Consider the following 10,653-nt stretch of genomic DNA (forward strand, 5'->3'; position numbering starts at 1 on the left):
AGAAGAACAAGAAGAAGGCAAGAGCTGAAGTGACAAGGGTCTGGCCTGATTGCCAAAGAAGTCCAAAGAGTCACAAGAGGTGACCGGACCTCAATTGTTTGGGGACTTCATGCCAAACAGGACGCTGCTGCTCCTCCTCTACACTGTAATTGCAGGCAAGACAATCTGCTGGCAGACAGTAAAGCAGCTCCTTATGCCCGCTTTAGAGAGTCACCCTGGTGAGGGCCGTGAGGGAAAATAAGAGCAGGCAAATAAAATGAATCATCAAAACCAGAGAAAAGAGCAAAGGAGGAAAAAGAAAATTTACGTGAAGAGGACTTGACTCGAACGACTAAGCATTTTCTCCGCTCCGCTTCTTGTGCCAGCCCAGGGACGCGTTTGTTGTCCCACTACTCGACCAGAAAGCGTTCTGAAGAAGTTGTGATGGGCGAACACGGAGCTCTGCCGACTCTTTGTGCATTTTCAGTAACAGAAAGGAGGTCGTGTCTTTTCTGAGGGCGCAAGTAACATAACGCTGTGTTGTTGTCGATTAAATCCGAGGCGTAAATGTCATTAACTGCAGAGATTCAGGGCGGCAATGCGCGGTGCCCTGTTAGGTGCCCGGCTAAAGCTGAACAGAAGGCGTTAACACCCATCCAGTCTTTTATAGCACCTTAGAAACGACCCCATGCACATTAACAGAAAAGCGGACCCTCGTCCTCACACTGGCGATCTTATCATTATTTTAATGGGTCTCCTTCTCCTTCTTTGTTTTAGACTGGCACCCCTACTACAAAACCTGAACTTAAAGTGCGTGGGGGTAAGGCCGGGTGCACCAGGGTCCCTAATCTTAAAAACAAGTGGTGTCCGCTTTTTGAACAAGAGCCATTTTAATACTTTACTTTAATACTACCCATTTGTAAACATTTCACATTTCTAAGAAGGCGCCCAGCTCGTTTTAATGGCAGTCCTTTGGAGCCACGGAACAACAGGAGCGGCCGACCTCAGCCCCGAGACGCGCACGGCACAGGCGGAACGGTCGACAGCACTAAAGCGGGTTGCGTTTCCGCCGGACGGCTATGAGAGGCGCACAAGACGCGCAACATGGATGAAGGTTTATCGGGAAACTGGATGTGGCGACATCCCAAAGTAAGGACTGTGGCTGGGGGTCTTTACCGTTCTCTTTTGAGCCTAGGCGGCCCCGTCGGATACTGTCTCGCAAGTCGACTCCCGTGAGCCCGACTGTAACTCGGCGTCCTGGCTTAAAATTCGCGATGCTTTACTGCGACACCCGCAGAATTAAAAGAAATCCCGGCAAACCTCGGGCCGCTGGAGGCGTCGTGAACTCCGAAAGATAAACGGACACGTGAAACGGCGCGGCTGGCTGGCTTAAGAGTCCGCTGTTTCTGCAGCTCGAAGCCTCCACCCTGGAGCTCCAAGTAGGTGGAGTCGATTCCAGTACGCGGGACAGAGCGAGGAGCCGAACTGAAGGGGCGGGGCGGGGCGCGGGACTTCAAGATGTCGCTTGTCCTCGGAGTTTCTCCATCACACGTCATGTATCTCCGTATCTCTCTCTCTATAAACCCTACTACGGAGTGGCGGTTTGTGACGTGAAATTCGCCATTTGAATGTTTTTCTTGCTCTTTGTGAACTTTTTCTAACTTTTCATGAACCTGCCAGCTGTGCCCAAGTTTGGGGGCGCACCTCAAACATCAGACATGCCAGTTGTGTCCCTTTGGTCCTCATGTGTCCTCTTCTTCGGTTCAGTGGGTCTTTTTATTTTGTGTTTTTACACTTTTGTAATGATTTTGATTGTTTCTGTTACATTTGTGTGGAGTAGAGACAAGCAGACCCTGCTGAGTTCAGCGAAATGTCTGGGAACTTCACCATTGCACCAAAGTCAATGAGGAAGGAGGGGCTGCGCTAGTTTTGGGGGGTTTATAGTGGTACAGTGGCGTTTAATTGTTCACGTGGGCTTGGATGCATCTGCTATCTGTGCCAGACTGGTTAATGTGGCGATAAATGTGACCTGAGTGTGTGGCAGCAGTGCTAACTACCGTGCCACCAGGCCTCAAGCAAAATGTGACACCACTGAGTGCTAAGGGGGACCGTGACTTGCCAGCTCATTGAGAAATGCAGCATTGTGACACTCAAGTGACAGTGTGCAGTGCTGATTGTGACTTTGGCTGGAATGAAAACCTGCAGCTGTGGGGGTCAACGTGAGGACCTCAGACAGGAAAGGAGTTGGTGTCACCTGAAATTGTACGTGACAGTGCTGCTGTGCCACCTGGGCTGGTTTGGCAGTGGGGTTGACGTCACCCGCATGATGACTGGCAGCCACAATAGGCTCACATAATTAAACACAAAGCAAAGCTGTAAATGACAGAAGCCGTTTGTCTGGAGGGAGGTGACAGAAGCCAAATCATAAAGGCCAGCTCAGCTGGCCTGTCACCGAGTGGAGACTCGGAGCAAATGACAACTCTGAGGAGCGCAAAGTAGAGGAGAGCATGCCAGCCTGGCATAGCGGTGCCAGGGGCAAGCAGAGCAAGGCAAAGACAACTGACAATAAAAGCACAGGCTGGCAGGTCTGTGTCTCTTTGCACTCGGGTGTCAAACTCGGACCCTGGAGGGTTGCAGTGGCTGCCAACTTCTCGATTAGCACCCGGTCATCAGACTTGGCCCTCGTCTCTGGACTGTCTCTAGGACTGCCATGTCTTTCTTGTAATATGGGGCTGTGTGAGAGTGCGTGTCCTCCTTGATGGCACTACTTATGTGGTGGGTCATGTGTGTGGGCCTCGAAACACGTGGATGGAGCCCCCCGAAAACCGAAGTGAAGTTTTACAAATGTCTGCTGTGACAGGAAGAGGCCACAGAATTACATGACATGTGTCATTCCCAGCAAGACTCAGAGGGGTGGGAGCAAAAGTGAGGGCCCTTTAGGGGACCCAGTGTAAGACCCCCGAGTCAGAGGCGCATCTCTTTATTGTTAGGCTGATGGTCAAGCAAAAGAGAAATGACGAAGACTCCGCTGGTCAATGAATGAGGAAGCCAAGGAGTCCCATCTTCCAGCAGCAGTGACGAGAGAGGCACATTTGACACCCGTGTGTCATGACCACTCGGTGGTCTCCAGGTGAGGATGAGCCCCGAAGTCACTGTGCAACTGGCAAGGCTGTGGGCAGCAGACAGGAAGCCAAAAATGGCAGATGGGCACATAGCGAGAGTCATGAATGGCAGAGAGCAGACCGCAGGTGGGCAGTGGGGGCCCAGCATATCATGACCCCGACCCCAGCCCTGGCCTGCACAGTGAAGTCGGGGGAGTAGCCGAGACCATGGAGGAGACTTTGGGGGTCCTTGGTGAGATGTTCTTGTGTTTCGCTCTCCCACTTGTGGCCCTCCAGCGCCTTACGTTTGTTAATACCCGTAACTGTTTTGATGAGATAAGAGCGGGTTCTAGGTGAGGGTGGCACCCCGTCACAAAGAATAAACACCCACATAATGTCCTACTGCCATGGCTACGGTGACAAAAAGAGAAGAACAAACTGCTGAGGGGTCCGAAAGCCATTCGAGAAACACACAAGTGCAGATGCCAGCTACCTTAAAGACAGAAGCAGCCCCCCGCCCTGGCACTGAGCTCTGCTTTTCTTTTGCTTTCAGCCGAGATCAGGTCTTAGGATTGTGTGCCCCCCGTTGTTCTCCTGCTCTCCCTCCACATTCCCGTCTGTCCCGATTCCTCCCTCCCTCCACATCTTCCTTCTTTTCCGCCCTGGCTCTTCCATTCCAATCCAGGATGTGCTTCTTGGGTGCCATCTTTGCCAAGCTGGCCGTGGCTCTTGGATGTTATCTGATTACCCTTGAGCTCTTGGCCCTGAGGCTCAGCTGGTCATCCAGAGGTGGGTTTTGGTCACCAGTCTTATGGGTGGCTGGGTGTCTGGTGGTATGTGGTGACAGGAGCTCATCCTCCTTGGCAGCTTTAGTTTTTCACTGCCCTCTTTGTTTTTTATTTTTTTACTCAGACTGCCTTTGGTCATTTCCTCTGTTGTTGAGTGATTGGGCAGCGGTGGGCATGGAGGGTGGGCATTGGTGGGTTATGTTTGTGTCTTTTAATTTCTCACACGTCTGTTTCTTTGTGTTTTTATTTGTTGTCTTTAATTAAGATCCAAGTGGAGGAAGGAATGAATCGGGCTAGAGACAAAACTGGCAGCGCAAGGCTGGGCACTTTGTCGCTTGAACTCAGAGACGTCATCTTCTCTCGGGCATTGGCTTAAAACCTCTGATTCTGTAAAAATGTGCTTGCATTTTATTGTCTGATTAGCACCACGTTTGACAGTCACTGCTGACTGAATATTTTAACGCTCTGACTTAATGAATTCTGCGTGTTTGTATCTGCTAAGTGCTTAACTAAATAAATGCCAAGGATTAAATAACTGCATGGCGCCAGATGTGGGCACCATAGGGGGCTCCACCCTCAGAGCAGTGGCTGTGGTCACTCTGCCTCCAGCTCCTCACTCACTCCTGCTCTAAATGCCCTTTAATATTGTGGGGTAACCCTGGCATATCGTTGGCATTTTAAGAAGACGCAGAACTTAATAAGAATTTAATTAAAACACTGACAAATAAACGTAATTAAATGACAAACAGTCGTGTTAGGGACGTGCAGCATGTGCTGAACGCCCACCTTGCCTTTTGAGGCCCAGTTTACTGTGCGGCATACTGGCAGCTGTGCCAAACAAGTCAAGTCAAGCATCACCAGTGGCGCAGCGGGTTGCCAAGTGCTAGACTAGTCCTGAGACCCTCTTATGTGCCTGGCGGATGCCAGTTTTTTAAAAGAATGCAAACCTTGCCAGTCTTTCTTTGGCTTTGGGTCCTGTCATGTCAGTGCTGCCGATGCTGACCGTGTGCTACACTTGTCACATAACATGTTGGCCTGGCACATCTCGTCTGAAAACAGCGGGTATGAAGCCTTTGGTTTTTCCTCAACTCCCTGGCGTGCTGCTTGACAAATACGTTCTGAAGAATAAGGCTCAACATCACAAAGGCATCCACAGGGCAGAGGGTCCTGCTGAGAGCCATGGGCACACCGTGGAGGCCTCAGTGCCCGCTGCCACAGGCCTAGTAGGGGGTGCAGTCTGACGGCTGGGGCACAATTCATTGTTAACGTGTGACGACCTGCGAAGGCTCGTGTTGGTGTCCCCATCTAAAAGCCTCTGTTTTCAGTTTCAGGAGCTCACTTCCCTGGACGTAGCAGACAGCAGCCAGCTATATAGCGCCTTCCTCGTCTACCTGGACCTCGCCGAAGGTGGGTGGAGCCTCGTCTCTCACATCGCTTTACGTGGCTGCAGGCTTTCTTTCAAGCTACTTTATGGTGCTCTATCTATCTATCTATCTATCTATCTATCTATCATATAGTGCCTTTATGTCTGTCTGTCTGAATATCAGATCGATGGCCAGTCGGTTTGTCTCTCCTCGCATTCCCGCTTTTTGCTCTTTCTTCAAAGTGACTTCCATCAACGAGCCTGAACGCCGAGTGATGTGAAAGTTCAAAGCTGACATGCCATGCAGGACCAAAGTCAAAGAGGAGCACAGCAAGCGTGGTGGGAGTTGGCACAGAGTGTGGGCACAATTTGGGCACATTCTTTAATCATGTGCTTCACAACAGTAGCTAAAACATTACAAGTGTAGGAAATTGAGAGCTACACAGGATGTGGAGGAGACTTTAATGCTACGATTTGGAAACGCCTTTTGTTCTCGCCAGTAAACGTTTTCTGTTTTTTGCTTGAGATCATTTTGTTTTGTTTGTGATTCTTTAATAGTTTGAGCGCAGAATTTACCCGCTTTATTTTCATTTGTGTTTTTATGTAACATTTTTGCCTTTTGTTTTTTCTCAAGTTTCTCACGTCAGCAGGTAGCAAATGGGTTGTTAGGAAGCACCGGCTGATTGCCAGGCATGTCTGCAGGTGGCACTGAGATTGGCACCGTGAAGGTTCGCATATCAATTCCAGCAGAGCAGCATCAGTCCTTTGTCCGAGATTACGGATTTGAACTGCCAAGAGGTGTTGGCTCAGTGCCTTAGGTTCTCATTTTCTGGTAACGACTCTTAGCTTTCCACATCAGTCTCGGTTTGATTCCCAGTTTAATGCCGTGGCCCGGTTGACTTGTTGTGCTCCTGGTGATTCATGTTTGACGGTTAGACCTTCTGGTTTTTAATGGCAGTCCCGCTCCCACACACATCTCCTGGTCTGTTGCTAATTCTGTCCAGCAGAGAGCGTCTGAGGTGCTGTGAGTGTGCGTCTGGCATGACATTTGGATTTGACTTCTGTAAAGCTTTACTCGCAGGCCGTTCAAACTGTTGAGTTCATTCAGAAAGCTGCCGCGGGATTCATTAGTAGTGTCGCACGCGGTCTGAGCGCAGAACCCTGGTCCTTGAGTCATTACGCTGGTGTCCTGCTACGTGTAGAGCCGCTGTCAGCACATTAAGCCTTACAAGGCCGAGGCCCTGCTTATCAGCCTGAACGTATCGGTCCCGAAGTACTCGAGTGTGCCAGCCCACCCGACGTTAGTGACAGGAGTGCGCCGGCCCACCCGACGTTAGTGACAGGAGTGCGCCGGTCCACCCGATGTTAGTACCACAGCAGCAGAAAGTCGATCTTTCAGCTACAGAGCATAAAGCCTGTGGACTGATTTGCCTGCTGATGTCCTTCTGGCTCAAGCTGAAGACTCGCGACTTTTCTCTGGTGTACCCCGACTAGAGCTGCTGATCAGCTGTGCTACTGCATCTCTGCTTATTGGTCATTTGTATAAAAATATAAGAGTTACAAGAACAATGACCTGTGTGGTCCCTAGGGGGTGCTGCACGCAACACAAGCTTCGCCCTCAGCAAGAGAGTTTTATTGTGGTGAACTCTTACACATCACAGTCACAGTCTGTACTTTGGGTTCTTCTCTTTCTCGTCTTCTCTGCCTCCTCCGCTCCTTCAGCAAGCTTCATCCACCTCCTCCAGACTCTGGCTCCTTGGATATAAAACCAAAGGTCTGGCCCAGGACCACTGATGGGTACGCTAGGCTTTTCTGCACACCCTGGCAGTGACCACGGAGCCCAACAGGGCTAAAGCACCAAACCACAATCCCTGATGTGCCCTGTGGGACTCCGTGATAGCACTGTAACCCAGGGAGGCCATGCCATGCGTACCCGTCTCCCCTGCCAGGAAAGGTTCCAAGGTGGTGTGCGTCACACCTACTACTGACCTTCCTCAGTCTTGTCCTGTGGTGGCACCAGACTGCCAGTGGGAAGTGGCACAAAGAGTTGGTGGGATCCTGGAAATCCAGTGATGAAAGGTTCAGTCCTTTTAAAAATGTATACTGGACAATCTGCAAGTCCCATGGTTGGTCAAAGTTTCCAGGACTGTGACCGTTCTTGTTAAAGCTGACCATGAATGGCCCACAAGTTTATTTTCTCCATTGATTCGGAGTGCTGGGTTTTTACTTTGTTCTCCTCCATCGTCCGCTGGCCACATCTCATGTATTGTCTTGGTCTCTTCCTGCTGCTCCGATTGAGGGATCTTCTCTGTCTTCACTTGCCTGTTTGACCTGACTTGTCTGTCCATGGATGTGTGCAGCTGGAAACTTGTGTAAGTTCTCAGAGAAACGGCGGATGGAACTCTGATTCATCCAAATGCGTCCACCAGGGAGGATTACGTGGCTTTAATGTCAGGAAGGTCATTCTGGTGACCGTACCGCCACAAACCACAAGATGACCAACCTGTGCTAATGAACCCGTCAGCCCACAGTCCACATGCAGCTCCGCCGGGGGACCCCAGTGCACGTGGCCGCAGCGGTCAAGGCACGGTCAAGGCGTTCAGCTGGTTCAGATGGCCAGTGTCACGCTCTGCTCACCCCATCTGTCTAGTAAGTAGAGAGCCTGCTAGATGTGCAAGTCACGCTCTGAAATCTTATCCAATGACTGCAGCCCCTCAAACACACCAGAATTAGAAAAGGAAGATGAGAAAACATCAGACGTGGCTAAAGTTAAGGGTGGGCTGCTGAGGGCATGAAGACGCCTGACTGCCATTTCCTGGCACTTCCCTTGAATCGTTCATTCACAGTCAGTGTGTGCAGCATTGTTCATAATGGCACTCAGCTTTGTCTCTAATTCTACCTCCAGGGGGTCCAGAGTGCTTCCTATAACTGAGCCCGTCCCTTTAATTAGCTTGGTGAAAGTGGCACCACACTGCCATCACAGAGTCATAGAAGATGTGAAGGCTGTCAGTGCCCACTTTAAAGGCTCGCAGTCTCCCAAGAAAGCAGAGCCCACTGTGCCCTTTCTTCTCTGTGTTACGAGACCAGACCACCCTGGACCCCCAAGTACTGGTACCACCAGTGTACTCCCTACATGGTGTGGAAGCTCATTCCCTGCTTAGCTGATGTTGAGTTTTCCGTCGGCCACCCCTCCACTGCCAAATCCCCCTGTCAGTTCTGCAGGTGACCTGACCTGCTGTGATATTTCTAGTCTGAGGTGTGCAGAGTGACAAGTAAAAGAGACAGGCCTGACCCTCATGGTGCTCACACAGGTGGTCTGCAGGACCTCCATGGCACTAAGGTGACCCCTTAACACGAATGGCTGGGTGGTGCTGAAGGCACCGGAGAAATCAAAAGCCATCATCCTTACAGGGCGGCCAGCTGTGGCCACGTGAGAAGAAGCCTTGTGGAGCAGGCAGATGATTGAATCCTCCACTGCAGAAGGTCCAGGTGGTCGACCACAAGAGGACTTTCTAGTGATGTGGGTGTAAAGGCCTCTGCTCTGTCGTCATTGGCTGACTGATGTTGGGTTGGCACAATGTGCCAATCAGGGTTTAACTGGCATCTCTGCCCCCTTTGATGGAAAGTTCTGGTAGTGGAAAGAAAAGGCAAGAATGGAAAATAAGAAGGAGAAGCCAGCGATGTGACACAAGGATAATAATAATAAGTAGAAGTGAAACGCCTCTGGGACGTGACCGGCTAACATGACAAGTGGCTTCTCTTTGTGTGGTGACCGCACACGCAGAGCTCAGTGACATGCCGAAGGTCCTCTGCCAGAGCTCAGCCCAAGCCAAGGTCGCTTGTGGGCACGAGAACTCGGGCTATCCCAAGATGCTTTGCCTGAACATCCTTTTCTGGGCTGAGAGGACATACTGAGGTGGCACCAGTGGCCCATCCTCGTCACCATCTGCTCCTGACTCTTTCTGTTTTTGTCTGCTGCTCTTGTTGTTTGCCCGAATGGCGCAGTGGCATCCGCCAAGATGGCGTTTCTTTATGGCCATGTGCTGAGGCTGAGAAGGCGAGTTCTGCGGGCCGGCCGGAAGGCTGGTTGTGCGTCACGTCGTGTCTGTGTGGGTACGGCGAGCCCGTCGAGCAGCTGCCTTTTTCGAAGACTTGTGAAGATGGCAGAGGCGTTGCTATTATTAGAGCTGTGGCAGCACCGCCTCCAGTAAGTGGAAGCGTGAGGCAGACGAGAAGCGGCGACGCTGGGATTTGCGCCTTTCCTACTAAGCTCAGGCGCTGCTTGCTGAAGGAGCGGGTAGCTCAGCGGGCAGGAGATGGGAAGACGTGCAGTGCCCAAATTTGGAGAGATGGGGAGCAGGTCAGGTCAGGGTGCCGCTATGGGTGGGCAATGAGAAAACAAAGTGAAATAAAAATAAAGTTGGACCTTTCTTTGGCTCTTAGTTGCTCCTCTACTTATCTCAGTGGCAAAGTAGAGGATGGCATCCTAGTAATGTCAATGAAACAAATACTGGCATGGTTACCAGGGTCAAACAAGGAAAAGTAAAGTCAGCTGTCCAAAAAGGAGAAGGTGGGCAAAGGTTCAAAAGCCCAAATCCCATGGCCGGGGTGCCAGCAGGAGTTCAGTTGAAGGCCTTGGCTGGGTACAGTGTGAGAGCCATGCCATCTTGTGACTGGTATTAATGTGCATAGTCTAAGCCGGCAGCCGTCTGTCTATCCAGGTGCCCACCCACAGACCAGCCCAAGGGGAGAGGGGCAGAGGAGGGTTAGGGCCTGGCCTGTTGTCGTGTTTAGTAGTGGCATCTGAGAGATCCGTCATGGCGACCTCACTGTGTTTTTCTCTTGGCAGTGCGACAGTGGCACGAGGTCACCTGTAAGAGCTGTGACAATCTCCAGCTGATTTACTTTGAGGGAAGAGAGGGAGAGGGAGCACCTCTGCAGCTGGTGGTGCCAGTTCAGTGCCAATGTCTGCTAAGCCACCAATGGTAAGTTCCTTTCTTTGAAGTGACTGCCATTTGGTGCCCTCTTCCTTTTTTCACTGGTGTCTTTTTCTCTCTGCCAGGCTCCGGTCCGTCTTGTCCTTGGTTTCTCCAGATGGCTCCCCTCACCAGTCAGTGCTGATTGTTGCTGTGGCATCTGACTCCAGTTTGGTCTACCATCGATTTACTGACGGCTTTGTGACCCCCGAGCCTCCAGACCACATCCTGAACACGGGCAAACGCAGTGGCAGAAGAAAGAGGCCGCGGGTCTGAGTTGCCACTGGACTGACTGATGTAGGCTGTCATTTCATGTGCCAGGGCACACCAGACTTCCTTCAGGGTACTAGATCTGAGTGCCAGTCTCCTGTGACATTCCTTGTATCTCAAAACATTCAGTGCTGCCCCCTTAGAATAAAGACCCCCTATTTTTGCCGAACATCTCA

The 10,653-nt window shown here is 51.1% G+C and overlaps 1 protein-coding gene across 1 annotated transcript; it reads left to right on the top strand.

The window, feature by feature from the left end:
• Window positions 1–971: 971 nt before the first annotated feature.
• Window positions 972–10,653, top strand: tsen15 (TSEN15 tRNA splicing endonuclease subunit). The gene is made up of 4 exons (XM_039735524.1): window positions 972–1,128; window positions 5,194–5,275; window positions 10,081–10,216; window positions 10,294–10,653. The coding sequence occupies exons 1-4, from the start codon at window positions 1,084–1,086 to the stop codon at window positions 10,481–10,483; spliced, it is 453 nt and encodes a 150-aa protein (XP_039591458.1). The 5' UTR covers window positions 972–1,083; the 3' UTR covers window positions 10,484–10,653.

Source organism: Polypterus senegalus, chromosome 14 (genome assembly GCF_016835505.1).
Source record: "Polypterus senegalus isolate Bchr_013 chromosome 14, ASM1683550v1, whole genome shotgun sequence".
NCBI lineage: Eukaryota > Metazoa > Chordata > Cladistia > Polypteriformes > Polypteridae > Polypterus > Polypterus senegalus.

What these genes read in the sequence shown, in the direction of transcription:
- tsen15 (XM_039735524.1), top strand. Translation starts at nt 1,084, where the DNA reads ATGGATGAAGGTTTATCGGGAAACTGGATGTGGCGACATCCCAAA. An exon ending in GGATGTGGCGACATCCCAAA is followed by an intron (nt 1,129 to 5,193) that starts GTAAGGACTGTG and finishes CTCTGTTTTCAG; the next exon opens with TTTCAGGAGCTCACTTCCCT. An exon ending in CTACCTGGACCTCGCCGAAG is followed by an intron (nt 5,276 to 10,080) that starts GTGGGTGGAGCC and finishes TTCTCTTGGCAG; the next exon opens with TGCGACAGTGGCACGAGGTC.